This window comes from Acinonyx jubatus, chromosome D1 (genome assembly GCF_027475565.1).
Source record: "Acinonyx jubatus isolate Ajub_Pintada_27869175 chromosome D1, VMU_Ajub_asm_v1.0, whole genome shotgun sequence".
In the NCBI taxonomy this organism is placed as follows: domain Eukaryota; kingdom Metazoa; phylum Chordata; class Mammalia; order Carnivora; family Felidae; genus Acinonyx; species Acinonyx jubatus.
The window spans coordinates 8,965,409-8,993,287 of record NC_069390.1 but is presented as its reverse complement, the minus strand read 5'-3'; the positions used below and the strand labels follow the sequence as shown (position 1 = coordinate 8,993,287).

General features: G+C 54.6%; 4 protein-coding genes across 9 annotated transcripts; 2 read left to right on the top strand and 2 right to left on the bottom strand.

Annotated features, from left to right (window-relative positions):
• The first annotated feature begins 587 nt into the window (after window positions 1–587).
• On the top strand, window positions 588–12,413 carry TAF6L (TATA-box binding protein associated factor 6 like). 6 transcript variants are annotated; one of them, XM_053203029.1, is made up of 12 exons: window positions 597–731; window positions 1,483–1,542; window positions 3,503–3,662; window positions 4,109–4,195; window positions 5,556–5,706; window positions 5,846–5,896; window positions 6,657–6,751; window positions 8,797–8,922; window positions 9,067–9,287; window positions 9,618–9,750; window positions 11,323–11,451; window positions 11,583–12,413. In XM_053203029.1, the coding sequence occupies exons 2-12, from the start codon at window positions 1,535–1,537 to the stop codon at window positions 12,345–12,347; spliced, it is 1,926 nt and encodes a 641-aa protein (XP_053059004.1). In that variant the 5' UTR covers window positions 597–731; window positions 1,483–1,534; the 3' UTR covers window positions 12,348–12,413. The 6 variants fall into 6 exon arrangements, with proteins under 6 accessions (XP_053059007.1, XP_053059004.1, XP_053059006.1 ...); XM_053203031.1 differs by having other exon boundaries at window positions 3,345–3,662; XM_027045216.2 differs by lacking the exon at window positions 597–731 and adding an exon at window positions 875–946 and having other exon boundaries at window positions 3,345–3,662.
• Window positions 12,414–12,436: 23 nt separating this feature from the next.
• Window positions 12,437–14,682, top strand: TMEM179B (transmembrane protein 179B). The gene is made up of 5 exons (XM_027045227.2): window positions 12,437–12,595; window positions 13,493–13,680; window positions 13,763–13,897; window positions 14,041–14,119; window positions 14,327–14,682. Exons 1-5 carry the CDS (start codon window positions 12,500–12,502, stop codon window positions 14,486–14,488), a joined length of 660 nt encoding a protein of 219 aa, XP_026901028.1. The 5' UTR covers window positions 12,437–12,499; the 3' UTR covers window positions 14,489–14,682.
• Window positions 13,120–16,015, bottom strand: TMEM223 (transmembrane protein 223). The gene is made up of 2 exons (XM_027045229.2): window positions 15,607–16,015; window positions 13,120–15,206 (listed from the first exon to the last, which is right to left on the bottom strand). Exons 1-2 carry the CDS (start codon window positions 15,920–15,922, stop codon window positions 14,914–14,916), a joined length of 609 nt encoding a protein of 202 aa, XP_026901030.2. The 5' UTR covers window positions 15,923–16,015; the 3' UTR covers window positions 13,120–14,913.
• A 100-nt stretch (window positions 16,016–16,115) lies between these two features.
• NXF1 (nuclear RNA export factor 1) lies at window positions 16,116–26,589 on the bottom strand. Its single transcript, XM_027045221.2, has 21 exons — window positions 26,388–26,589; window positions 24,387–24,570; window positions 24,013–24,166; window positions 23,338–23,421; window positions 23,125–23,229; window positions 22,948–23,028; window positions 22,770–22,839; window positions 22,534–22,622; window positions 22,299–22,406; window positions 22,058–22,167; window positions 20,051–20,087; window positions 19,673–19,741; window positions 19,538–19,593; window positions 19,295–19,402; window positions 19,130–19,188; window positions 18,910–19,025; window positions 18,743–18,785; window positions 18,083–18,155; window positions 17,374–17,556; window positions 16,612–16,672; window positions 16,116–16,492 (listed from the first exon to the last, which is right to left on the bottom strand). The coding sequence occupies exons 1-21, from the start codon at window positions 26,413–26,415 to the stop codon at window positions 16,454–16,456; spliced, it is 1,857 nt and encodes a 618-aa protein (XP_026901022.1). The 5' UTR covers window positions 26,416–26,589; the 3' UTR covers window positions 16,116–16,453.
• Between the last annotated feature and the right edge of the window lie 1,290 nt (window positions 26,590–27,879).

Here is a 27,879-nt window from a genome sequence, read left to right as displayed (position 1 = left end):
TCTGCCCAAAGAAAATACCTAGTGGGAGCCCCATCAGTCCTGCAGGTGATGTTGGAGAGGTAAATTGAGCCCCACCAAGTGGGCAAGAAAACTAATTTACACACCAAAGTTTAAAGCTTCGCTGCAGTCACATAAATGCAAATGCTTGTAAACTCAAAGTGCAGACAAGATCAAAAGAATAGAGACGCTTTCCTTGACAATACGCTTTTAAAACATACACAAGGGCACTTGGGTGGCTCACTCCGTTAAACGTCTGACTGAAGCTCGGGTCATGATCTCACGATTCATGAGTTCAACTACCGCATGGGGCTCTGCTCCCGGCTTAGAGCCTGGGGCCTGCTTCAGATTCCGTGTCTCCCTCTCTCTGCCCCTACCCTGCTTGCAGTCTCTCTCTCTCTCAAAAATAAATAAACAAAACACAAAACATACACAAAACCATACATACCAACTCGCAAAACACCCAAGAGCTGTTGCTTTAAGAAGTCCGACTCTTCAGCCTCACGTGACCCCCTGCGCCCAGATTCTTTTACAGCCCCTTAACAGAGGCCAATCGCGAGGCGGGAAGCCTGAGGGTGGGCGGGAACTTCGCAGGACGCTCGCCGATTGGTTGTGATCCTGGAGGGCGGGGCCTGGGCTCAGAGAGAGGGAATTAGGGTGAGCAGGGTGAGTGGGAGCTGCCTTCGCCGCCACCGCCGTCTGGGTAGCCGCCTTTGCCGCGCCAGAGCCTTCAGGTGAGCAGGCCCTCGCAGGCCCAAGGACTCTCCGTCCCGCTGTGGGCCCCGCACTGACTAGCCTTAGCGCCGGCTCCGCTGGGGGCCCGCCCCCTTCGCTGACCACGTGACCCAAGTTCGGTAACCCCTGACCTCCTCCACCCTACCCCAGCACTTCTGGATCTGGGATGAAGGGAGGCTGGGTGGGAGGATGCGCTCCCCCGACGCCCGTGGCGGTCAGTTCCCACGCCACTTTACCAGTGTGGCTAGTGGCTGGGGATGCAGAGGAGAGGAGGTTGAGGAGGGGGAGACCTTGGTCAGAGCCAGGACTTTGTGGGTCTTAATATAGGCACATAATAAGGAAAGCCCTTTGCCCGTGGGCAGGACTTCATGCTCCCATTTTACAGGCAGGGAAACAGAAACTTCAGAATTATCCATTGGCGGGCCTCCAACTCCAGTCTTCGGGCTGGAAATCCAGGCCTTGTCCCTCACACAGCCTACCGCTCTGATGACTAGGAACAGGAGTTGAGTCCCTGCTGCCTACTTAGTGCTCGCTGGATGTTCTTGGACAAGTCATTTAACATTTAACCTCTCTGAGCCTTGATTTCCTTGGCTGTGAAATAGACACGATACTTACATAACATCTATCTCATTGTTACTGAGAATAAGATGAGGTATAAGATGAGGTATAAGCCATATAAAGCACCTAACTGTGTGCCTCAGGCATAGCATGTGCTTGGGAAAAATAGCTATTCTTTATTCGGTTTTGCAGCAAGTGTTTATTGAAGGAGTATTATGTGCTGACCCTGTGCCGGACTCTGGGGATGCAAAGGTGAGCAAACTGGCATGATCCTAGCTGGGCATGGAGCTTACAATATAGTGGGGAGGTGTTATCCACACAGTTACACAATTGTATAGTTACCAACTGTGATAATCGCTTTGAAGGCCAAGTACTGGGACATTGTGGAGGTCTGAGAAGACTTCCCTGAGCAAGTGACATTTGAACTGAGATCTGAAGGAGCCACTAGGAGCTCACTAGACAAAGAGATTGGAGGTGGAGGAGGAGGAGAGTGTTTCACCTAGGGGAAAGAGTGTACGAATGTCCTGGGATCAGGTGTTTTGGGGGAAATGGAAAGCGGCCATGGCGGGAATGCAGAACACAAGAGGGAAAGAAGTGTTGCAGAAGTAGATGGATACGCAGGGCTTTGGAACCATGGTACAGGTTTGTTCTTTATTCCAAAGGCAATGTGGAGCCACTGGGAGAAATGCAGGGGGCCGGGTTAGGGACCTGGAGGTTTTTGGATTTAGGGACCTGGAGGTCACTGGTGACCCAGAAGCACCTGGAACTGGGCCTTGCTGCCTGTGGTGCTGATGCCTCACTTTGGCCCTAGTGGGCCTGCCCTCTCATTGTGGTGTCCGTCACTGGAATCGTTCATCAGTTGCTGTTTTTGTTGGGTTCTTATTCTGCCATATCCTGTGAACGGAAGAGCAGGTTCCTGCTGTTAGACCTCTAAGCCAGACTGGGGAAGATCAGACACATGGGCAAAAGCCCAGCTACTAAAAGCCTGACAATCCCTAATGGCATATGGCGAGGAAGACCTTAAAAGACAGACTGGATTTGCCTTAGCAAAGAGGAGGGGTGGGGGCTTGGAGTAGAGAGGGAGACGACCAGCCTGAGCACTGGTGGTGGAGCACAAGGCAGGCTGGAAGACTCTAGGCTGGTCTTACTGGGAGGAGGGATCAGCTTGAATAGCTGGGGGGATTTGGGACCAAATACAGAATGTCAAGCTGGGAGCCGCCTGGGTGGCTCAGTCAGGTGAGCGTCACGGACTTCAGCTCAGGTCACGATCTCACGGTCGGTGAGTTTGAGCCCCGTATGGGGCCCCTTGCTGGTAGTGTGGAGCCTGCTTGGGATTCTCTCTCTTTCCCTCTGCATTTCTCTCTCTCTCTCTCTCTCAAAATAAATAAAGAAAGAAAAATGTCAAGCTGGGGAGTTTAGACTTTCTTTTAGAACCAGTGTGGAAGTACTAAAGATTTCTGAGCAAGGGAGTGTCAGGATATAAGTAGTGTTTTCATCAAGACTTAGTAGATAGTGGTGGTAGCAAGAATCAGAAGGAAGAAAACATGACTTTTTTTTTTCTTTTTTGACATTTATTTATTTTTGAGGGGGGCGGGCAGAGAGACGGGGACAGAGGATCCGAAGCAGGCTCTACGCTGACAGCAGACAGCCCGAGATGCGGGGCTCAAACTCACAAACTGTGAGATCACGACCGGACCAGAAGTCAGACACTTAAACGATTGAGCCATCCAGGCGCCCCTGAAGTTTTTATTTGTAACTAACCATGGTAACATCTTCCATCATCCCTTTGGGTGGTGTTCTGGTCCTTGGCTTTTTTCATACACCGTCTCGTTTTGGCCTCATAGCAACCCTGTGAGGTAGGGAGGGCGGTGGTGATTGCCTGTATCTTACAAGTCCGGACACCAGCGCACAAGCTGATGACCAGGGCTCTCAGTCACATTCACTCAGGAGGTGGTAGATCATGGCTGGGACCCAGTTCTGTGAACCCCCTGAGGCCAGGCACTTTCTCAGGCATCCCTGTTGTCTGACCCAGCTCGTCTGTTTCTTGTTCTTAGCTTCAGTTTCCTCGCCTGGACACTCCGAGCCTCTGCGGCTCCTTGTTCAGGGATTCTGGAACAAGAGCAGCGAGACTGGTTCAGAAGGCCTTGAAGTCGGGCTCCTGGGCCCTGAGGGAGACTGGGTGGCTTCTCAAACCTTCTCTCCTGGCTCCCAGCTCCGTCGGGGCCATGTCCGAGCGAGAAGAGCGGCGGTTTGTGGAGATCCCTCGGGAGTCGGTCCGGCTGATGGCGGAGAGCACGGGCCTGGAGCTGAGCGATGAGGTGGCAGCTCTTCTCGCGGAGGATGTGTGTTACCGTCTCAGAGAGGCCACCCAGGTACGCCCCCCTCGCTCCCTGCACCCCTCCCAGCTCCCCTTATTCTCTCCTTGATGGCTGCCTCCCACAGGGAGTTATTACACAGCTGTATTTGCGGCACCTGCTCTGAGCTCTGAGGGACAGAGGCGGTCCTTGCCCTCTCCGGAGCTCCCCTTTCAGCCAGTGGGCTTCTGGCAAACAAAGTGCTGGCTGGGCATCGTCCCCCCATTGCCCCTCTTCTCAACAGCCCCGCCAGGCAGGCCAGGCAAGTTCACACTCACATTCTGCGTGTGAGAAACTGGGTCACAGAGAGGGAACGTCACGTGGGGGATGCTGTCCGCACCAGAGCAGAGCCAGATTCTGGGCTTCCTGGTGTCCTCTTTGCCTCCTCCCCAGGCTGTCTCTCTTCCCCTGGGGACTCCATACCCCCTTCTCTCTGTCCCCTGACTTTGTTCCTCCCCTCCCAGAATAGCTCTCAATTCATGAAACATACCAAACGGCGGAAGCTGACTGTCGAGGACTTCAACAGGGCCCTCCGCTGGAGCAGCGTGGAGGTGAGTTGAGCGCGGGCTGCACAGGGCTCAGGTGGCACGACCCACCCCGTGCCCAGCACAGACCTAAAGACCAAATGTGCACACAGGGGCAGCTCACAGAAACCACAGGGTAGGTGCCCGGGGGCCAAGAGGTTAGGGAAGCCTTGGAAGAACTGGGACTTGAGCCGGGCTTTAAAGGGAGGCTTGGGTTAGGCTAAGCCAAGAGGAGAAGAGGAGACATTCTGGGTAAGGGAGGAGCCTGGGCATAAATGTGGGTATTAGACTGTCCTGCACAGTTGTTGTGGGGCAGGGACTTGAGGGAAGAAGATCATGTTTAGAAGAGAATAGTGTTGGGGTGCCTGGCTGGCTCAGGAGAGCATGTGACTTTTCTTTTTTGGTGGGGGGAGAGCACAGGCCAGGGAGGGGTAGTGAGAGGGGGACAGAAGATCCAAAGCGGGCTCTGTGCTGACAGCAGCGAGCCCGATGTGGGGCTCAAACTCACCAGCCGTGAGATCATGACCTGAAACGAAGTAGGATGCTTAACTGACTGAGCCGCTCGGGTGCCCCAGCATGCGACTCTTAATCTTAGGGTTGTGAGTTCGTTTGAGCCTCATGTTGGGCCTGGAGCTTACTTTAAAAAAAGAGGGGGAGGGCGCCTGGGTGGCTTAGTTGGTTGAGCGTCTGGCTCTTAATTTCGGCTCAGGTCATGATCTCAGGGTCCTGGGAGCAAGTTATTCTGAGTGAGGAGCCTGCTTGGGATATTCTCTCTCTCTCCCTTTCCCTCTTTCTCTCTCCCTACCCCGCCACCCCTCTCTTCTGCCCACATGCTCACACACGCACTCTCTCTAAAATAAAAAAAAAGTTTATTCAATTTTTTAAAAATGCTTTTTGTTTATTTTTTAGAGAGTGCAAACAGGGGAGGGGCGGGAAGTTGGGGGGCAGAGAATCTGAAGCAGGCTCTGAGCTTTCAGCACAGAGCCCGATGTAGGGCTTGAACTCACTAACCCCAAGATTGTGACTGAAGCCAAATTTGGACGCTCAACCAACTGAGCCACCCAGGTGCCCCTACATTAAAAAAAAAAAAAAAAATTATTAAAAAAATATAGTGTTTTCAAAGTTGGGTGAATGTTTGGAGGGCTGGCGGCAGGGGGTTGGGTCTCAGAGCCCATATGGTTCTGGAAGGACAGACCAGGCTCTACTCCCTGACCCAGTGAGTACCGGATGCTCCAGCCAAATTCCCGGCAATAGGCCTGAAGCCTCAGGCATCTCCCCTTTTCTCAGACTCTTGGATTTCCCTCAAACGTAGGCTCCCTGCCCTGGTCAATAGATCGCCTCTTCCCTCCCTGGATTCAGCCTGCCCTCCGATCCTCTCTTTGCTCAGGCTGTGTGTGGCTATGGATCCCAGGAGGCGCTGCCCCTGCGCCCTGCCAGGGAGGGCGAGCTCTACTTCCCTGAGGACCGAGAGGTGAACCTGGTAGAGCTGGCCCTGGCCACCAACATCCCTAAAGGCTGTGCCGAGACAGCTGTGAGAGGTGACTGCCGAGGTCCTACATGGGGTGGGGACAGGAACTGGGCTGTCAGAGGAGGGGTGGATGGGGCAGAACTCCTGCATGCGGTGGTGCTACGAGGGGCAGAACCCCCTTAGCTGACCGATCTGTGCTCTGGTTCTAGTTCATGTGTCCTACCTAGATGGCAAAGGGAACCTGGCGCCTCAAGGATCAGGTAAGGGGTAGTACGGGGAACAGGCTTTCTGGACTTTCCTTCCTTAGGAGCTAAGTGGGGGGGGGGGGGTGTTCCTGTACCTCTCTGCTTCTTTTTTTTGTTTGTTTTTAAGTTTATTTTGAGAGAGAGCGCAAGCGTGAACAGGGGAGGAGCAGAGAGAGGCGGGGGAGAGAACCTAAAGCAGGCTCCTCGTAGCCAGCGCAGAGCCCAATGCGGGGCTCAAACTCATGAACCGTGAGATCATGACCCGAGCCAAAATTGAGTTGGATGCTTGGAAAAAAAAAACAACAAAAAAACCCAAGTTGGACGCCTAACTGAGCCACCCAGGCACCCCTGTACCTCTGATTCTTCATCTCACAAGTATTTACTGATGCCCCGCTCTGAGTGGGCACTAGTCCCTGCCCAGAGGGTTCAGATTTGGAGCTATGAGCCCAGACCTGGGACCAGTCATGATGCCGGGTGTTGGATGCTAGCACAGAAGTCTGGGCAACTGGGTTCCCTGAGGGCAAGTGTCCAGGAGGGACTGAGGACTGAGCAGGAACCTGCGTGGCAGAGGACAGGTGGGAGGCACAGTACAGAGCACAGAGGTGTGGAGAGCCTGCAAGCTCAGGGCTGAGCAGGGCTGCTCCGAGGATTTGGTGGCTGTGTGCTCTGGGAGTCCCGTGTGAACAGGCTTCTGGTGGGGGGGGGGGGGGGGGGGAGCCGGCAGGTGAGGTTGGGCTGGGCTGACCCTGACCACCTCCTGCCCATCCTCCCACAGTGCCCAGCGCCGTGTCTTCGCTGACCGATGACCTTCTCAAGTACTACCAGCAAGTGACTCGAGCCGTGCTGGGGGACGATCCACAGCTGATGAAGGTGAGCGAGTGGACCCAAATTGGGGCACAAAGCCCAGTTTTCAAATCCCCATGGAATTCATTTTTTTTTTTTTTTTTTAAGTTTATTTATTTACTTAGAGCCAGTGTGAATTGGCGGGGGCGGTGTAGAGAAAGAGGCATACAGAAGGAATCCCAAGCAGGCTCCACATGCTCAGCACAGAGCCCGACACGGGGCTCGATCCCAGAAAGCAGGAGATCATGACTGAACCGGGAACAAGAGTCAGACGCCTAACTGACTGAGCCACCCAGGCGCCCCCCACAGAGCTCTTTCAGGCCCCTACTTCCTGTCCACTGCACACACCTGATGTGGGTGGGAGCGGGGGTGCAGGGCTCTGAGGCCGCCCTCCTCCAGGACCGCCTTGCTCTGCCCACTCCAGCGGGAACTCCTGCTCTCCAGGGAACGGGCAGCTCAGCAGAGCCATTTGGGGGGACTCGGGTGGTCAGTACCCGCACACCTTGATTCCAGAGCCTGCTCTCTGGGGTGCCTGTTGACTTGGGGCCGAGTGAGGCAGCCACGTTGCGGCTCTCATTTGTGAGGACTTGAGAGGGAGAGAAGGGAAGCGGAAGGAGCCGGGGTCAGGGTGCCCAGCCAGACCTGCTCGGAGAGACCCTGCCGCTTTAGCCTCTGGGACTCCGCAGGCTGCCTGTGGTCAGTCCTCCTGTGTCCAGAGTCGGGCGAGCGTTAGTTTGCTGGTCTGCTCCACCATGTGGCCTCTCGGGGTTTCTATCCTTCTTCCCATGTCTGGCTGTTGCTCCCATTCCTTAGGAGCTTGGCTCCGGTTCCCCAGGCACCGTGCCGATGGGATGGATGGGGGGCCTGGGGGCTGAGCTCCTTTCCCACTAGTCTGCTGTCTGCTCTCGTAGTGCCTGAGCATAGGAGCTTTATCCAGAGGGGTCTGGAGGTCACAGGTAGTGGAGATTCAGGGTTAAGAGGACTTTTCTCATTTACTTAACTCTTTTTTCTGCTTATAAAAGTTATATCAGCATGTTTATTATAGAAGTATTGTAATATAGAGGGGCACCTGGGTAGCTCAGTCAGTTAAGCATCTGACTTCAGCTCAGGTCATGATCTTGTGGTTTGTGAGTTCGAGCCCCGTGTCAGGTTCTGTGCAGACAGCTGGGAGCCTCGAGCCTGCTTCGGATTCTGTGTTTCCCTCTCTCTCTCTGCCCCTCCCCCGTTCATTGTCTGTCTCTTGTCTCTCCGAAAAATAAATACACGTCAAAAAAATTTTTTTTAGAGGCGCCTGGGTGGCTCAGTCGGTTAAACGTCCAACTTCGGCTCAGGTCATGATCTCATGGTTTGTGAGTTCAAGCCCCACATCAGGCTCTGTGCTGACAGCTCGGAGCCTAGAGCCTGCTTCGGATTCTGTGTCTCCCTCTTTGCTCCTCCCCCATTCTCACTGTCTCCATCAAATACAAAAACATTAAAAAAAATTTTTAAAAGATTTAAAAAAGAAAGTGAAAGTTTCCTATGGAAACATGTTTTCTCCCCAAGTTTTAACTGTAATTTCTCTAGTATAAACCAAGGTGGTATTATAGTAAACATCTGGTTTTAGAACAAGTGCTTTTCTCAGTTAAAACCACGTTGGCCATTTAGGTTGTGGGCAGTTTTTATTATTACAGACTGTGCTGTGAGTGGGTATGTGTGTAAGTGGGTAACTTTTATGGTGGGTTAAATTTATAGCAGTACACTTGAATATGAACATTTACATTTTTTAAAAATTTATTTATTTTGAGAGAGAACATTTAAATTGTAATACACAAGAAGTAAACTGTCCTCTCAAAAATGTCAGTTTAGGGGCACCTGGGTGGCTCAGTCAGTTGAGCGTCACACTTCGGCTCAGGTCATGATCTTGCAGTTCTGTGGGTTCGAGCCTTGCATCGGGCCCTGTGCTAACAGCTCAGAGCCTGGAGCCTGCTTTGGATTCTGTCTCTCCCTCTTTCTGTGTTTCTCCCCTGCTCGTGCTCTATGTCTCTTTCTCTCTCTCAAAAATAAATAAAGATTAAAAAAAAAAAAAATGTCAGTTTCTACTTGGGGCTGGAGGACCCAGTGCAGTCTGGCCTCTTCCTTTTCAGGTCGCTCTCCAGGACCTGCAGACGAACTCCAAGATCGCAGCACTCCTCCCCTACTTTGTTTACGTGGTCAGTGGGGTGAGTGACGTGGCTGGGGCAGGGTGGGGACGGTTTGTGGGGAGATAACCCGGCACCGGGTAGGGCTCATGGCAGGCGCCGTCGCGGCGGTGGGCTCCTACCCGCACCCTCCTGTCCCCCTAAGCGACCCTCTTCTACAAACAGGTGAAATCTGTAAGCCACGATCTGGAGCAGCTGCACCGGCTCCTGCAAGTGGCTCGGAGCCTGGTTCGGAACCCACACCTCTGCCTGGGGCCCTATGTCCGCTCCCTGGTAGGGAGTGTCCTCTACTGCGTGCTGGAGCCACTGGCTGCCTCCATCAACCCTCTGAACGACCATTGGACTCTTCGGGATGGGGCTGCCCTCCTGCTCAGCCACATCTTCTGGTAGCCGCTGGGCGTAGCTGAACGAAGGGTGGGGCTGTCACAGTGCCGAGGGGTTGCGTTCGGGAGCGGGTGAGACGTCTGGCTTCGAGGCCATGCGTTGAGTGGGCAGGGAGCCTCTTCCATTAGAGCTTCCCAGTCGGTGTGCGTCGGCACGCTGGGATTCTAGAGATAGACACCTGATATCCCCAGGGTTGGGCCCTCCGGCCCTTCAGGTAGCCTTCGCTCCCCCTTAGCCTTCCTTGTCCACTTACCCCAGTGCGCCCCGGCCGGAGTCCAGTTTAGGCTGCCCTGTGCCTCATTCTCCTCTCTGACTGAATGCCGCTCCCGTAGGACACACGGGGACCTTGTGAGTGGACTTTATCAGCAGATCCTGCTCTCCCTGCAGAAGGTGTTGGCAGACCCTGTGCGGCCTCTCTGCTCTCACTACGGGGCTGTGGTGGGGCTGCATGCCCTCGGCTGGAAGGTGAGGACCCCGGCCTTTCCCACACACAGAGCCGGAAGAGCTCCCATTTGTAATCAGAAAAATAGTATTTGTGTGTCTTTTATCATGAAAATGGTATATGCTTGGGCCGCCCGCATGGCTCAATTGCTTAGGCATCTGACTCGATTTTGGCTCAGGTCATGGTCTCAATGGTTCGTGGGCTTGAGCCCCACATCGGGCTCCGCGCTGACAGCATGGAGCCTGTTCGGGATTCTTTCTGTCTCCCTCTCTCTCTGCCCCTCCCCTTCTTGCTCTCTCTCTCTCTCAAAATAAAAATAAATTAAAAAACTAAAAAAAAAGGTATATGCTTGCTGTTGCCATGTACTGAGCTCTTGCCTTAGGCCCCACTATTTGATAGCTTGCCTTTCTGTATATAAATGTCTTATCCTTTCAAAAGTTCTACATGGCAGGTATTAGTATATCCCCACTTCATAAATTCCTGGCCATTCTCTGTTAATCATCTTAAGGAACCACCCCTCAATTCCTCTTGTATTGAGGGTTTGTTTTTGTTTTTTTAATGTTTGTTTATTTTGAGAGAGACAGAAGGAGCCTGAGTGGGGGAGGGGAAGAGAGAGAGGGAGAGAGAGAATCCCAAGCAGGCTCAGCACGGAGCCTGATGCGGGTCTCCAGCTCACAGACTGGGAGATCATGACCTGGGCCAAAATCAAGAGTTGGGTGCATAACAGACTGAACTGCACAGGCATTCCCTTGTTTGTTTTGATAAGATCTCAGACTGTCTTTGTAAATGTTGGCACTGTGTCTTTTTCTGTGGTTATTTTATTTAACTACTACAGTTATAGAATTATTTAAGCTCTTATACTTGAGTCAGCCGTAAGTTGTGTTTTTCTCGGAACTTGTTGATTTTTTTAACGTTTTCAAATCCTCAGGCTGTGGGTGCCTAACCAAAGAACTCTTAACGCATCAAAGCCTGTAACAGATGTCACATCCTCTGTGAAGTCTTTTTTTTTTTTTTTTTTTTTAAATAGAATGTGCAAGAGTGAGAGGAGTGGGTGGAGGGAGAGGGAGGGAATGTTAAGCAGGCTTGTGACCTGAGCCAAAATCAAGAGTCCGTCGCTTAACTGAGCCACCGAGGCCATCCATCCTCTGTGAGGTCTTAATTGCTTTCCTCAAAATTAATCACAGGATTAAAATCATATAATCAGAGTCCAGGCCTCTGATCGGTTGTTTGTTTTTGTGCAGGTGGTCTGAACTGAGTCCCAGTGTACATTTAAGCAATAGTACTTGTCTATTGACTGTATACGGTTAACAGTTGGCAAATTAAATTTGTCTGTTAGCAATGGGCATTACCTACATCCTCTAGCCCTTGTCATACATGTCAGTGATAACAGGGTCACTTTACGTGGTCTTTGTACCTGACCTTCATTCTCAGGGCTTAGCCAAGGCTTGGGCATACAGTGGGTTCCAAACAAATGTTGGCTGCATATGCCAAGCTGAGAATTTCCTGTCAGAGGTAAAAGTACGTCTTCCGTGGGCAAGGGTACTTGAGAGGCAATAAGCAACAAGGTGCTTACTGCATTCCCTTTTCCCTTCCAGGCAGTGGAACGAGTACTGTACCCACACCTGTCCACTTACTGGACAAATCTGCAGGCTGTGCTAGATGATTACTCCGTATCTAATGCCCAAGTTAAAGCAGATGGACACAAGGTCTACGGAGCCATTCTGGTGAGTGCCTGCCCCTTCCAGTCTCCCTTCCCTGGCGTGAGCTCAGCAGCTCACCTGCCTTAACTTTGGAAAACTCGATGGGCCCAGGTTCCTCCTAGTTCTTGCCTATCCTAGTCCCTCTGCTCTTACAGGTGGCCGTGGAGAGACTGCTTAAGATGAAGGCCCAGGCGGCAGAGCCCAGCAAGGGGGGCCCAAGCGGCAGAGGGTGCCGGCGCTCGGACGACCTGCCCTGGGACAGCCTTCTCCTGCAGGAGTCTCCCTCCGGGGGCAGCGCGGAGCCAGGCTTTGGGTCTGTCGTCCCGCCGCCGCCAGGAGGCGCGGGGCCGGAGGATCCTTCCCCATCGGTGACCCTGGCGGACATCTACCGGGAGCTGTACGCCTTCTTCGGTGACAGCTTGGCCACCCGCTTCGGCACGGGCCAGCCCGCGCCCACCACTCCGCGGCCGCCCGGGGACAAGAAGGAGCCGGCGGCCGCTCCGGACTCGGTGCGGAAGATGCCGCAGCTGACGGCCAACGCCATGGTCAGCCCGCAGGGCGACGAGAGTCCCCGGAGCTGCGGCCCCGCGGCGGCCTCCGCGCCCGCCGCCTCTGAGAGCAGGCCGCTGCCGCGCGTGCATCGGGCGCGGGGGGCGCCCCGGCAGCAGGGCCCCGGCACCCGGGACGTCTTCCAGAAGAGCCGTTTCGCCCCGCGCGGCGCCCCCCACTTCCGCTTCATTATTGCCGGGCGGCAGGCCGGGAGGCGATGCCGCGGGCGCCTCTTCCAGACCGCCTTCCCCGCGCCGTACGGGCCCAGCCCGGCCTCCCGCTACGTGCAGAAGCTGCCCATGATCGGCCGCACCGGCCGCCCGGCCCGCCGCTGGGCACTGTCGGACTACTCGCTGTACCTGCCGCTCTGAAGCGGCGCTGACCGCCCCCCAGCCCCGCCCACCGGCCTCTGTAAATAAAGCCCCTGTCGGAAGTGACGTCTGCGCGCTCGTGGGTCGCGCCGGATGAGGCGGGGCTTGGGTGGTTGGCTCCCGCTGCGGCGCTTCCTAGTGGCGAGGGCGCCATGGCGCTGCCCTGGTTGCAGCGCTTCGAGCTCTTGCTATTCACAGCTGCCTTCCTGTGCGGGGCCGTGGCGGCCGCGACGCTGACCCAGACCCAGGTGCGGGGCGGGGCCGGCCGTGGGGTCGCGTAGGCGGGGGCGGGCTGGCCGGGGCCGGCGTGGTGCCGTCGCGCTGCGCCTCGGAGCCGGGGCGTCGGGGGAGGCCCGGCGGGCGCCCGTCTGCGGCGGAGATGCACCGGCGCCGATCGCGCTTTCCGGCCCCGCCCGCCCACGTTGCTCTAAAAAGTCATTCCCTCGCCTAGGGACGGGTTTTCCGGAGTGTCTTCCAGCACCACACGTAGCCCGGTCTGGTAGCTGCGACTGCATCACCTTACCCTGGTTCTGAAACAGAAATCGGCCCGGGCCCTGCCTACACGTTTAAATGAGGCACTTGTGCCGAGCTATGCCAGGAAATAAAGCATAGTGTAGCGGAGATGACCGAGCTTCCACACGATTGCAGCACGGTGTATGAATGACAAAATACGGAGGTAGAAAATGCCCAAAGCAGGAGGGTTTTTTTTCCCCCCAGCCTGCAATCTTGTTAATAAACAGGCTCATTTAACCCTGTAAGGCACGATTATGCCTTTTTCGTGTTTTTTTTTTTTTTGTTTTGTTTTGTTTTTAACAGATTAGGAAATATCGGAGATAGTTGAAGGTTACACAAGTTCTGGTTTTACTCTAGGCTTTCTGCAGAGGGGAGACCAGAACTTGTGAGGCATCGCTGAAGCTCACTGTCTTTTATAACCACCGCCTATTTCCTGATCCTTCTGTCCACTGCAGGTTTGACTTCCCCAGCAGGCCCTCTCCATCAGTCTACTGGCCCAGAAACAGGAACTGACAGTGCATAAATAACTTCCTAGGGTGGCCCTCTCCTAGGTTATCCCTCACACCTGCCCAGAGCCTGCACCGAGGCTCTAACCTGAAATCTAGGTAGGACTCAGCAGCTTCTCTTCACAGGGTTCCTTCAGTAGCCACTGTCCCTTGTACGGCGTGGCCGCCCTCAATGGCTCCTCCCTGGCTTTATCCCAACCCTCGGCCCCATCCCTCTGCTACTTTGTGGCCGGGGTCTCTGGCCTCCTGGCCCTCTACTGCCTCCTGCTCCTGCTCTTCTGGGTCTACAGCAGCTGCATCGAGGACTCCCACAGGTGACTGCCCTACCCTGAGAGTCAGGGGCTGAGCTCGGGGAAGGCCCATTCCAACCACAAGGCTTGTTCTCTCCCTCCTCAGAGGCCCTACAGGGCTCCGCATTGCACTGGCCATCTCTGCTATAGCCACCTTCCTGGTCTTAGTGTCTGCCTGTATCCTTCGATTTGGCACCCGTTCTCTCTGCAAATCCATCGTCTCCCTGAACATTACAATTAGGTAATGGGAGAGGGAGGGAACCCTGGCTGGGGCTGACTGCCTTCCCTTTTTGTCCCTCTCAGTTCTCCTCTCAGAGGGCATCCGGGCACAGGTATGTTTGGGGTATATCCTCCCTTTCTCACCACCATCTTTTGACCTCACAGCTGCTCTGAAGCCCAGAAAATTCCATGGACACCCCCTGGAACCACTCTGAAGTTTTACTCCAACCTATACGATGCTGAAGTGAGGTTCTGGGACATGAAAGACTAGGGGGAAACTCAGGGGTCCACAGACTCCTATAAGCATCTGTAGTTGTCAGGGTGCCCACCAGTGAGAGGCTGAGAGGGGCTGATGGGCTTGTTGACCTGACAGCGAGCAAATAGCTGTATGTGGGTGGAACTGGATTCAAGATGGCCACGTTCCTCACGCTCTTGTTCCTGTTTCCCACAGACCTCTTCTTGGGTGAATCTGGTATTGTGGTGTGTGGTCTTGATGCTTCAGGTGGTGCAGTGGAAGTCTGAAGCCACACCTTATCGGCCTCTGGAGCGGGGGGACCCCGAATGGAGCTCTGAGACAGATGTTCTTGTTGGGCCACGCCTTTCCCCTTCCTGAAGAGTAACCAGAAAATCCTTCCTGCAGCCAAAGACTCCATGCCCACGTGCCTACAGTCCTCTTGCCCCCACGTGGCCCTGTTTATAATGGGAGCCTGTTTTTCCCCCCACGAGGGAAACGTGACAATGGGCTCCCTCCACCTCTCTTCCTACAGCTGTTTTTGTACCAAAATATTAGATTACTTTTTTCCTTCATCTTGGTACTGAGTTCTTGGTGTTGAAAGCACTGTAGGCAGGTGGATCGGAGGACAGGAGCGAAAGCCAAACAGACATGGAACCAAAATTCAGAGGTACTGTCGGCTGCCTTTGGGATGACTCCTCTTTTATTTGCTGTTAATGAACCCTGGGCCCCCTTGGGTGACCCCCATCCCCGAGGTCCGGTTTTTATTCCCCTCTGGGAGGGGTGAGCCATCCGCGGTGGTCTCTTCACAAGCTGCGGTAGGCACCCACAGTGTTGTCAAAGAGCTTTGTGTTGGGGAAGTGTCCAGCTTTGTCCAAGAGGAAGTAGAAGCGCCGGCCTTTGATCTTCAGAGGCAACATGGCAGGGACTTCACCACGGTGGGCCATGCAGGATACGTGGTTCAAAGGAACGGTGAAATGGGCACCCAAGCCAAAGGGAGCGTGAGTGGTGAGGGTCACCTGCTTTCCTCCAGCCAATAGCATCACTGAACGCACAGAACGGAGGGAGAAGAGGAGACCGGCACCAAGTACCAGGGTACCTGCAGGAAGAGCAAAGTTTGGGGTGGGGCATTTTCGCGGGAGAGCTAAGCAGGAACCTCTCCGGTCCCCCCAAATTAAAACAATTGCGACGATGGTAACATTTTTTGAGCTCTTCTACCCCGGGGTCTTGTGTTCCGTCATTCCTTCCCAACAACATTAATGTCCACCCCCATTTTAAAGACAAGGAGACGGGTCCAGGGCCGTGTAACTGCTCAAGCTCGCAGAGTGAGAGGCTGACCTCACCCTAGGCCTGTCCGAGAGCTTGGCTCAAGGCCCTCCCACCTCCAGTACTGCCCGCCTCGGAGGGTCGGTGAAGTCCCTCACTGTCCTTGTCGGAGCAGGGAAGGTCGTGCCCAGCCACCCCACGTCCCCAAGGTGGGAAGCCAGCCCACGCCTTACCGATGGCGCCGCAGCCGAGCGCCAGGCCGTAGCGCCAGAGCGTGGAGCGCAGGTCCGAGCGGCCGCGGTCCGGGAACTCCGCGTCTGGAGACAGCGCCCGGGCCGGGGGTCGGGCCAAAGCTGCCACGGCCAGGGAGGCCCAGAAGACGCCCTGGCCCGCGCAGAACAGCCCGAGGACCGCGAAGAAGCGGCCCCGTTCGTGCTCGAAGAGCAGCACGTCCCGCGGCGGGGCCGCGGCGTGCAAGGACCGGTGCACGGGCAGCGGCCGCAGCGTAAGGAGCAGCCGCACCGGCCACCGCCGCCCGGGCGCCGCCATAATTACGGCGGCGCTGCTTCTGGGGCGGGATTTCCGGCAGGCGGGCCCCGCCCCCAGCGCTCGGCTGCCCGCAGCCTGGGTCCCGCCCCGGGAGGGAGGGGAGGACGGGGGTGGGGGGGGGCTGCCCGCCAGGCTTCGCCCCAGCACCACCTCCTGGCAGGGGCGGGGCAAAAACAATCTAGCACGCGTGACACAAAATACAATATCACTCTTTATCTTAAAAAGTAAGGAGGGTTCTGGGGTTAAGTACACAAAGCACCTAGGTCCTTCGGTAGTTTAGTGTCAGTTCTACAAAGTAAGCTTTGGCTTCCTGGCACCAGTGAGGCTCAATCTTCCGGAAGTCTTCCAGAAGTCTCCCAGAAGGCAGGTGAGGAGAGGGATCCGGCAGCCCATTCTCTTCGGTCACGGTCACAGTCACAGGGTAGCCTCCGTCGGTCGGGGCCAGAGAGGAGAAAACGACAGCCATGACAAGGAGACGTCAATATCCAAGGGCTATTTTACAGGGGGCTTCTTCTGGGGCATGACTACGGATCACTTCATGAACGCCACTTCTGGGATCTCGCCCTTGGCCTTAGCAAAAAAAGAAAAGGTCAGCAGAGCCAGCCCCTTTTCCCCACCCCCAGCTTGCCTGACCCTCTTGAAGGCCCAGAGATCTCTGGCCTTTTTGCTACTGAATTCCCAAAACTTACCTTCAGATGAGTAAAGGCCTGGGCAGATCTGGTGTAGTCCCAGTTGTTGTCCTGGAGGCACCTGCAGTGGGGGAAGAACAGGCACCCTCATTAGAACCAAAAGGCACTCACCCTGATGGCTAGATGCCACTTCAAAGTCCATTATATAGTAACACTTGCCAGTGTGTGCCAACAATTATATACATTCTTGCACTGTGTATACAAATGAAAAACTTGTAACAATCCGAATGTCTATCAATGGCCTACTGGATACAAAGGATTACTAAGTAGCTGTCAAAAGGAGGAAGGTGATTTTTACAGTGATGGGGATGTGCCTGGGTGGCTCAGTAGGTTAAACTTCTGACTTCAGCTCAGGCCACGATTGCAGGGTGAGTTTGAGCCTCATGTTGGGCTCTGTGCTGACAGCTGGGAGCCTGGAGCCTGCTTCAGACTCTGTGTCTCCCCCTCTCTTTGCCCCTCCCCCGCTCATGCTCTATCTCTTTCTCTCTCTCTCAAAAATAAACAAGCATTTAAAATACACACACACACACACAGTGATAGGGAAAGATGTTCACAAGATAAACAAAAAGGTAAGTTGTAAAACAGTATATACAAAGAGACTTCATTTGGGCTTTAAATTTTGTGATGCTGATTTATGCAGAGGCCACATTTTTTTATGGACGGTATTTATAAGTTCTGGTTTTTAAAATTTTAGGAGCACTCATTATTCACTACCACCCCTACCTCCATTTCCCCCTACTGCTACACATGCCCAGCACTCACTTCTGGGACCACTCAAGGTTCATGCCAGACTGGGTAGAGAATGCCTGCAGCATCTCCTGCTGCTCTGGGGAGAGGGTGGGCACTGGGCTGGAGGAAGGTGTGGGTGCAGGCATGGCGAAGGCTCTCTGGATCTCATCAGGGCTGGCATTGCGCACAAACAGCTCGTCATTTACGATGCACAGCCTGTGGGACAAAAAGCACTTTAGACAGCTGGACAAACAGACCACCTCATCTTCCCAACTTTATTCCTGTTCTCATACTTGACACTCTGACACTCGACAGGTTCTTCCAGCATTCACAAAGTACCCCTCCCCCACTATTGGTCATTACATTTTATCATTTACGACCCTTCCCACACAACCCGTGCAAGCGGTTCTCTACCGAACACACTAGAATTACACTTTCTCCCCCAACTCTGGACCGTTCTCATCCCCATTTATCTTCACGACAGGCCACGGAAGTAAATATACTAGTTTCCAGACGAGGAAACTTGCCCTTAGCTAGAAGTGGTAGGGCCAGGATGAAAAACCCAGCCTGGCTCCAGAGCCAAGCTCACCACCATTGTGAGAGCTTCCTCCTGATTCCCCCCAGCCTTTCTGAAATTCTGAAAACATCCTGAGGACCGGCTCCCCCATCCCCGCCCCTACCAATTCCCACATGCTGGCCATGGAATGGGACTGGGACCCCATGTGGTAAGCCAAACACTTACCCTGAATTGCTGGCAGGAACAGCGACAAATGTCCTGGTGAAGGCTCGCAAAGAATCCCGAGATTTTCCATCCACTGTAATGTTAACAACAGCAATGACCCCTTAGGATCAGCCACGCTTTGTGTTTACCGAAAGCTTCTCCCATCACGGTCTTACTTGATACGACTAACCTGAAGTAGACCAGACGGATGACTGCGTGTGTACAGGGGAGCAGAGGTGAAGAGGAATGTCGGGCCAGCGAGGACAATAACCACCCGTTAGCCCACCCACAGAACATCTGTGTGCAAGGTCCTACGGCAAGCCCTTCATTTACTCCCCACAGCACCGCTAGGGGATGGCTAGTACCCCTTTTTACAAATAAAGAATCTGAAGCTCAGAGTTAATGTAAATTGGCCACGGGCACACGGGACCAAGGTTGGAATGGAGCCTTGGATCTGCCTGACACCAAAGCCTGTGTCCTCCTAATCCTCAGGTTTGTCCCATAACCCAGACAGGAAAGACAGGTGGAGAGGGTAGGCCTCATGAAGATGGCTTGGGGCAGAAGAGGAGGAGGTCAGGGGAGGAGAGGGAAGGTAGCTGAGAAGCCGAGAGTGTGGAGAAAAAAGATCTAGCTGCAGGAGGGGCCCACTCCGCAAACTCCAGACTCCACCAAGATTCTCACCTTCCTTGAAGACCCCATTGACGGAAAAACACAGCAATGTGCTCTGAAAGAGAAGCAGCGTCAGTCACCAGGTGGGCTCCCCGCCGGAGCCTAAGTCCCCCATGCCTCGTGACCGCCCCCTCCTTCCCTAAGTTCAGGCTCCGGCCAGGGAAGAAACAGGTGCTTACTGTCTGGGCGCTTATGTCTACCACAAAGGAGCTGACGTCGTGCTGAGTTTTGGGTAACTCATTGAGGAAGGCCACAACGTTGAGACGCGTGTGCTTCAGCAGGCGGAACCGCAGGGCTGTGGGGAGAACCCAAGGTTAGGGGCTGCCACACACTCCTGAGCTCTGTGGCCGATGCCTTCCCACCTCCGTCCCAGGCTTTCTGCTCACATCACACACTTACTGGGGTCTTTGAGCTTCTTCACATTCCTGCTGTCCTTGAAGTACTCGGCCAGGTTGCTTCTAGGGGGATAAGTGGAAAAGGAGGCGGTGGTCAGCGTGGGATGGATGCTGGCAGGTGCTAGCCTGCATGTGCCGAGAAATGCTGGTCCCGGGCAGTGACACTCACCGGGAAGGGTTCTGGGGGGTAAAAGGGATGCTGAGGGAGCAGCAGGCCCCGTCATGGTAGGCGTCCAGGAGCCGCTGCCGGTCTCCAGAGTCATACACCGCGTAGTACCTGCGGGAACCACAAAAGGGCAAGTCTGAATTCCCTGCTCTGGATCCACAGAACGACCCAACAGCTGCCCCGAGTGAGCGGCACTGGGGCTGGCCCACCTCTCCCCAGCCTCAGGGGTCCTCCGGCAATACTCACTGCTGCAAGAAATGCAGGACCAGGTTCTTCAGGGTCTCTGTTCCAAAATAGCTTCCCTGGAAGCAAACAGGTATCAGAATCCCATAACCAATACTCTCCTCCCCACACGAGTTCTAACTCTGCCCCACTTCTTACCTTGCAGGGCGGTAACGTCGTGGGGGCTTCAACGTCAAAGGCAATTGGAGGGGGTAACTCATGGCCATCCTGCAGAAAGGAAGTGGAAGTTGACAGCATAAACAGAGATGAAAAAGGCTGGATGAGTAATTAGATGGGACAACTAAGAGTGAGGGGGTCAGAGGCCAAAGAGACATGGAAAAGATCCCAGGAGCTGTGATAGGTGCAACTTTTGTCTACAGGCATTTCTCTGGGAAGAAAGATTATATAACCTTTGCCAGATTCTCCAAGGGCTCCATGTCTCCAAATTCATGGTCATACAAACATACGTGAGGCGGGACCTTTTGGGTGGGAGAGGCTATGCTCGTGACAGAAGAGTTAAAAAAGCTGTGGACTTACCAGGCGTAATAATTTGGGAAATCGTTCGCGAATGGCGCTGTCAAGAACAGGACAGAAGTGAGTGATGCTTCAGAGCCACCGTGCCTCCTGAGCTGCTCTAGGAGCACATACACCAACGCCCAAGGGACAGCCCCTCCCGTCCTCACTCCCGCCAGCCTCTGAGCTCCTGGGAGAGAGGCCCCACTCCCCACCTCACCCGGGGCACCCAGAGACAACTGCCTTGAAGGCTGACCCTATTCTCTCTGCCTGATCCGAGCGCCACGAGAACAGCGCTCCCAGCCCGGGCTTTAAGCCAGGACGTCCTTCCCCACCCTGCCCCCCTTACCTTCCACCTACTCACCTGTGCAGCCCCGGGAGGAGGGAATGGGGTGGGAGCCCAGGGGCTCCGCTGCCTCAACAGGTATCCATCAGTTCTGCCCAGTCTGGCCGTGGCCAAGACCAGAAACACCACAGGGATGGCACAGGATGTTGGGGCAGGGAGATGAGCAAGGCAGGGTTTAGGAAGAGGTGAGGCGAAGGAAGAGGAGAGGAAAGGAGAAGAGAGGAGAAGAGAGGAGAAGAGAAGAGAAGAGAGGAGAAGAGAAGAGAAGAGAAGAGAAGAGAAGAGAAGAGAAGAGAAGAGAAGAGAAGAGAAGAGAGAAAAGAAAAGAAAAGAAAAGAAAAGAAAAGAAAAGAAAAGAAAAGAAAAGAAAAGAAAAGAAAGAAAAGGGAAAAAAAGAAAAGGTAGGATGGGGCAGGGGAGAGATGGGGGAGACAGAGGGGGAGCAAAGAGAGAGAAAAGAAAGAGGAAGCAAAGAAAAGGCGAAAGAACTATCAGGCAAGGAGGCATTTAGAAGAACGAGGAAGGAAAAAGGGAAGAAGACACCCAACACAGCCTTTTCCTTCAGCTGCCCCTTTCCCTGTGGTCCAAGGTAGAAACAGAAAACAAATTCTTGCTGCAGCGAGAGGGCAGTTGCTGTCGTCCAGGTCTCTGCTGGCTACCTGGGTCCCGATCTGAGCTGGGCGTGGGAAGCAAAGCAGCCATGGGGGCGGGAGACCTCCCTCAGAAGGTTGAGGGTTCAGGCCCCTGCAAAGTTGGGGGGGTGAGGGTCTGTGCCCCACCTCTGTTGGCCCCCAAGTTCTCTCCTGATGGCCCCTCTGCGACTGTGCCTGTCTTAGGTTGTTCCTTCCCTGAGGAATCTTACCCGTCTCTGGCTAACCAGCCATCCTCCGGGGCCAAGCAGGGTGACGTGAGGTGTGTGAGTGAGGGCGGGGCAGCGCCCCCCGAGAGGGTCAGTTCTCTGTCTCCTTGGTAGCCATTGCCCCCGTGGCCTCCACGCCCAGCACCTGCCTTGGGACGCCCTCGCCTGCTGGCGGGGCCCCGGCTCTGATCACACGGCTTGGGGAACCCAGGTTTCTTCTCCAGGGAGGGCCCAGCTCACAGCTCCGGGCAGGAGAGACAGACTGCATGGCACCAGCTCCAAGGAGTCCTCCACCTCAGCACGAGTGGGAAAGCCCAGGCAACAGCCTTGGGCACGTGGACCATGAGAGGAGAGTCCCTCTTGGCACGGCAAGAGGGGCCGTCGTGAGACAAAGAAGGGAAGGCCCATCAACAGGAAGTCCCGGGGAGGGAGGGCTTTCTCAGCCCAGGAATACCGGGCTCTTAGCACAAGGCAGCTCCACGTACGGGGCAAACGCAAGACACCCCCTGGTCGTGGTAGAAAAAGGGAGGTGCCCTTCCTGGAACAGTAGGGTAGGGAGATTCTAGAAAAGGCAGTGTTCAGGAAGGAAGAGGCAAGACCACAGGACAGCAAACAGGCAGTCAGGTGAGAAGGAAGGAGAGGAGACCTTGGGGCCAAGCTGGGACACACGGACAGACGAAGGGAGGAGCACGTGATCCTCCCAAAGGACAGGCGGCTCCAGCTCAGGGCTGCACAGCTCCTGCAGACGGGCGCTGGTCAGGGTGCATTAGCTCAGCCTCCCAGGGGGTGAAGGTCCCCGGGAGGGGAGACAGAGGCCACAACTGACCTGATGTAGGTGGACTGGTCTCGGAAGGTGTCACACAGCGGGTTTCCGTCGAGCCACAGCTCTTCCAGCTTCAGCCCTTTTACCTTGTCCAACTCCCTCTCGGACTTCAACTGCAGAGACGGGGACAGAGAGTGGGCAAGAGACCCCGGTAAGGAGAGGCAGCGAGAGTCCCAGCTCGGAAACTCCCTCCCGGGGGCCCCCCTCTGCTCACCCCGCCCACAACTGGGCTCTCCTGCCTCACCTCGTTTCCGGAGAGGTTGAGGATCTTCAGGTTGGGTGCTTTCTGCACCAGGCTGGACATGTCATCTAGCCTGTACAGCCTGTTGTTGCTCAAGTTCAAGGACAACAGCTGTGGGCAGAGGAAAGTTTAGAGGAAGCGCCGCCAACAGAGGGTTCAGAGACGCATCTGCCTCCCAACCCCATCCTACCCACCCCAGCCCGCCTCCTCCCCTCTCAAAACGGGACAAAGGCCTCACCTCGGGGATGTTCTCCTCGATGATCCGCAGGGTGGCCGCCATGCAGCTCCTGCGATTCAGGACAACATCAATGTTCTGGGCCACCAAGTCTTCAGGAAACAGAAAGGAAGGAAAGGCGAGTCTGAGAGGGCTTTCCCAGGTCAGAGTTAGTACCAAACCGTTCTCAAACCGTCCCCGTCTGACAGATCCCCCCGCTCAGTCCCCACCTCTCTGAGCGGGACAGCTATCAGCCATACCTGGGTCTGAACGGAGGCCCTTCAGGTCAAGCGCTTGTTGGGAGCCATCATATCGTTTGCTCATGATCAGCTACAGGGGAAGGAAAATGGGCCGGTGGTCACTGGGGCTCTGTGGGGAGAGGGGGTGCACGTGGGAAGTGGGAGGGCTGGAGGGAAACATGACGCGAGCCTGCCTCACCTTTAGCTGCTCTACTTGTTCCGGCTTCAGCTCGTTCTGTACAGAATGGGGTGGGACAGAAGAATTGATGATGATAGAGATCTGCAGAGAAGACACAGAGGGCAGGTTGAATTCCGGGGAGGCCTAAGCGGCAGGCCCAAGACCCACCCCCAGCCACGCCGGGCCCTTTACACACACCCTTCGGTTCTCCTGATCCAAAATCTTATAGTTGACGGCCTTCAACGCAGAGGCGGTACTGGCATCCTCAACAAAAAACTGGGCCCGTGTGTTTTCATAGTGAAACTGCACAAAGAGGAAACAAGAGCATGAGACTCGGGAGCCCAGGGCCCCTGGTCCAGCTGGCCCCTCGCCTTCCTTGGTGCCCAGCCAGCCACGCAGGCCTTATCTCACCTCAATGGGGGTGAAAGGGACACTGCACTTGCTCTGAATCACACTCAGGAGCCATGACTTGTCATATTTTCTGCCATAAGGAATCTAGATGAGAGAAAGAGAAGGGAACAATGCGGAACGAAGGCTGACCAGCAGCCCCAGTCTACTCCTTTCACACCTTCCGCCGACCCTCACAAGGTTTTCTAAAGAAAGGGCCAGTTAAAAGTTTTTTGTTTTCTTTCTTTCTTTCTTTTTTTTTTTTTTTTTTTTAACTCAAGTCAGACATGGATTCCTTGCCCTCCTTTCTGTCCATTTAAACTTAGCATTTCTTGGGGTGCCTGGGTGGCCCAGTCAGTTAAGTGTCTGACTCTTGATTTCGGTTAAGGTCATGATTTCACTTAAGGGAACTTAAGGGACCCGAAGCCCCACACTTGGCTTGAGCCAAATGGAGACATTCAGAGGAATTACTCCATCTCCCAACCAGTTTTCATGTTTCCCTTTAGATGGTGTCCCCATCCCTGCCCCGCAGCATCCTGCTTGTCCTACTCCTTTTCTTAACCTGCTCTTGGGTGTTCTAGAAGAAAGGAGAGACACCTGATTGTGGAGAAAACAGATTTTGTCATGTGAAAAGCAGAAACCTTCATTCTGAGCCCAGCTCCCTGTCTCCCTTGCACATCCACTTCCCCAGACACTCACTGTAATCTTAAACCAGTTCTTCGAGGTCCCATCCTGGCTGGTGCCAGCCCCTCCTCTCTCTGGAAGAGCTCTGTCTCTCCGCACGGTAACATGAATGCGGTCTCGATCATGCCAACTGTCACCTCGACGGTTGGGTCGGGCAGCATAGGGGTTGCTATGGGGAAGCAGAGAACAAAATGCCCACAAACACTAGGCATGTCTTCTCCAAGGCCTGCCCACACTGTTGTCAGGATTACAGCTAAGACTGCTCAACCAGTAAGCTGGCCCTGGCATCCCTCACTTTTCCAGGTGGAAAGAGAAATGACGTGGCCAGTAAGAGAGCTTTATCAAACAAATGGGCCGCTAAATTCAAACCAGATCAACTGGTTACTTACTATCGTACTCGGGGAACCTCCTGGGCATCACTCATCGCTACATCTCTGTCATCTTCCTCCAGGCGGGAAGACCGAATGCCAGAACCTCCTCTTCCAGACCTACGGTTCCCCTCACCATATTTCCACCGGAAGGGACCCCGGCCCTTCTTTCTTCTTTGAGGGAAACTAACACGGTCATCGTGCTCTGGGGTTAAAAGCAGAACATCAGTTAGAAAGTACACTGCTAGTCCAGCTACCTTGTTGGGGCAGTCACAGTATCCAGCACCCTGCTATCGGATGAGATACACAGTAACTACAGGGGCCACTTCCCTGCAAACTTCTGTGTGTTGAGAGAGAACCCTCTCTGTGGCATGGCGGCATGAGGGAAATGTTACTGGAAGACAGTGTAGGGCTTTAGGAAAAGGAATCAGAAACTGGAACTAACAGAGAAGAGAAGCACAATGTGGAAGTGTGAGTGGACCCAAAGCAGAACTAGACACAACTCGGACCCCCGGGGAAATTCACCTGAAACTTGCTTGCTTAGCCTCCCAAATCTATTTAACCCCTCTCAAACTCTGGGTGGTGACCTCTCTCACATCTTCTAAAATCAACCAATTACAGTCATTACATTAGCTTTCAGTACACAATACTTTTGCAATACAGAGGACAAACGGCATACGGTTACAAAGGTGGTCAATTTAAAGGCTTTTTAAAAACTCTTGTTCTCAAACTGCCACTCTGAAGTTTTGGGAGTGAACTCTTCATTTCCTTGGCCAGAAATGCCTTTTTTAAAAAATCTTTTTTTTTTTTTAAGTGTTTATTTATTTTTGAGAGAGAGACCAAGGCAGAGGCAGAGCAGTACTCATGGGGGAGGGGCAGAGAGAGACAGAGACACAGAATCCGAAGCAGGTTCCAGGCTCTGAGCTGTCAGCACAGAGCCCAACGCAGGGCTCAAACTCACAAACTGTGAGACCATGGCCTGAGCCAAAGTCGGAGGCTTAAATGACTGAGCCACCCCAGGTGCCCCCAGAAATGCCTTTTAACTCAGGAGACAACTCCTGAGACTCAGGTTCTAATGACAGCTAGGGAGCTTAACCAAGGGTCCTTGACTGCTCTCAGGTAACATGACCTTCTGAATCCTGGTGTGTAGGAATGGCTTAGTTAAAAAAAAAAAAAAAAAAAAAAGGTCTGTGATTCCTAAAAAGATCTCCCTCTTGCTTAGTAAGTACTCTGCAAACAATGAACCCTAAGAAATGACCCTGGTGGGGGGGGGGGGGGGGACGGGAACGAATAGAAGGCACAGCTAACATTCACTGAGAACTTTCTCCAGTGTCAGGCACTATGCTCCAGGCACCTGATATGAATGATCTCATTTTAGCACACACGGACACACTAAGAAAATAAACACTGTTACTACCTCCTTACGGGGACAGAAAGTAAGGCCCGGGAGTGGACTTCACTCAAGCTTAGTGAAGACAACTCAGGATTCAAACCTCGGTCTTCTTGTGCTCCTACCCACTATTCTGGACTAAAATCCAGTGTAGTGTTCGGACTAGCACAGGGAGCTGGTGTGGAGGTCTGAAACATTAAGCCAAAGCCAAGGCCGCAGGGGAGGCGGGGCAAGACAGACTGGACGAGGTGGAAAGCAGCACACGGGCAGCCGATGAACTGGGCGGGCACTGACTCACATTAAAGGAAGAGTCTAGCCGCCAAACTGAACTGACAAGCATCAACCACCTACAAAGTTCAAAGGAATCTCGCCACCCCGCCGCCAAGCCACCCGCTCCAAGCCGAAGCTCCACGCAACGCCAGGATTCCCGAGCCAACGCCTCGGGCGCTCAGCCTCGATGGAGGCCGGGCCCCCGGGTGGCCTCGCCCCCGGCCCGCGCCGCCCCCCCCCCACCCCCGCCCCCGCGGACACCCAGCCCCTCGCGGCCTCCCGCCCCGGGGCTGCGGCCTAGGCCGGCACCGCCCACCGGGCCCCAGATCGCCTCGCTTCCCGCCCAGAGAGCCAGCACTGACCGTTGTAGGACTTCCCCTCGTCCGCCATGGCACAGCGCGAAACAGGGCAGGTTCAGGCGCGGGCCACGACCCCGCCAAGCGTCCGAACACCCAAGCACCCCAGCTCAATCGCTCCTACGCCCGGCGCCACCGCATTTATCCTGCGAACTACGTCGCGCGCCGCCGACGTCCCCCGGTGGTGGGCGGTGCCGCCGAGGGAGCGCGGCCCGCTGCGCGTGCGCACTCGGCTGGCAGCGGGGTCGGGGCGGAGCTCGCCTCTGCCTACCCCACCGGAGACCCGGGCGCCGACAGCTCGCGCAAGGTTGGGGCGGGCCCAGTCGGCCCGCGGTCTGCTTTTTTCTTTCTTCGGGCATCAGGTAGGCCGGCGCCTCTGGGGCTAGCGCCGGAGCAGAGAGCAAGCTGGTGCAGCCCAGGACTCCGAGAGGAACAGAAAGGGGGTCGCACGAAGGGCCCTCCGAGGAGTGGGAGGCCCGGGCCTCGGAGCGGGAGTGATTGTTCATAGACCTCAGTACTTAAGTCTCGGCCCAACCCTTTGCCAGCTGCGGATATATACCACGCTTTCCTCATCTATAAAATGGATTATCAGGCAATAGAAAACTAGCACGTAAACCCCAAGAGGGCAGGGTCCTCGACAAATTCATGGGTGGTTTGGTTTTTTTTTTCTCTAACCCCTGGCTCAGTACCCTGCCTGGCACGCACCAAGAACTGAACAAACATTTGTGAAATAAATGAATTTCCGATCTCCACATCCTCCCAAGAGTTGCCGAGTCAAAGGAGCATTGCACTTCCGACTTTGGCAAGCAATTGTCTTCACAACCTCCTCACCCACCACAGACGTGCTGGGCCAGACCTACATTCTGTGTCAACTGGGCAGTGAGGATGCAAGCGAGACACCCGGTGAACAGAGGCCAAGGGGACCTAGTAAAATGCCTTGGCTAGAAAAGCCATAGGTTCTCCTAGGCGACCCTTCCCCACCCTCCCACTCCGACCCTCGCCAAAGTGCTAGGGCCAGCTTGGTGTATGGTTATTGTTTTCCTGTAGCTTGAGCTGCTTTTGGGGTGTGTGAGATGGGGGGGAGGGACTCCAGTAACCTCAGAAACTTGGTTGTGGGTCCTGGCCAAGAAGCATATGAACTTCCCCAGAGGGTGGATATTCCAGGCAGGCCTCCATCCTCCTGTGACTGGCTTGGATGAGGGGCTTGGAGGGGACCAAGAGCCTCAGTTGGAGCGGGGAACCGATTCTTTGCCTTTCACTCCTTGCAGCAGGCAGAGCTCCTGTGTCATCCAGCTTAAGGAAAAACGGGGCCAGCTGGTCAGAGGATGCAGCTAAAACAGGCACAAATACTGCTAGAGATGGTCCTGGAAGTTGCTACCAAACAAGGACCCCCTCTGGGGTCCCGATTCCCCCTCCGAAGGGAAGTTTCCATGCTAATGAAATGCTGCACTTGAGTCCTCCTCCACCTGGAGGCAGTTGTGTACACGGGACCCAAAGC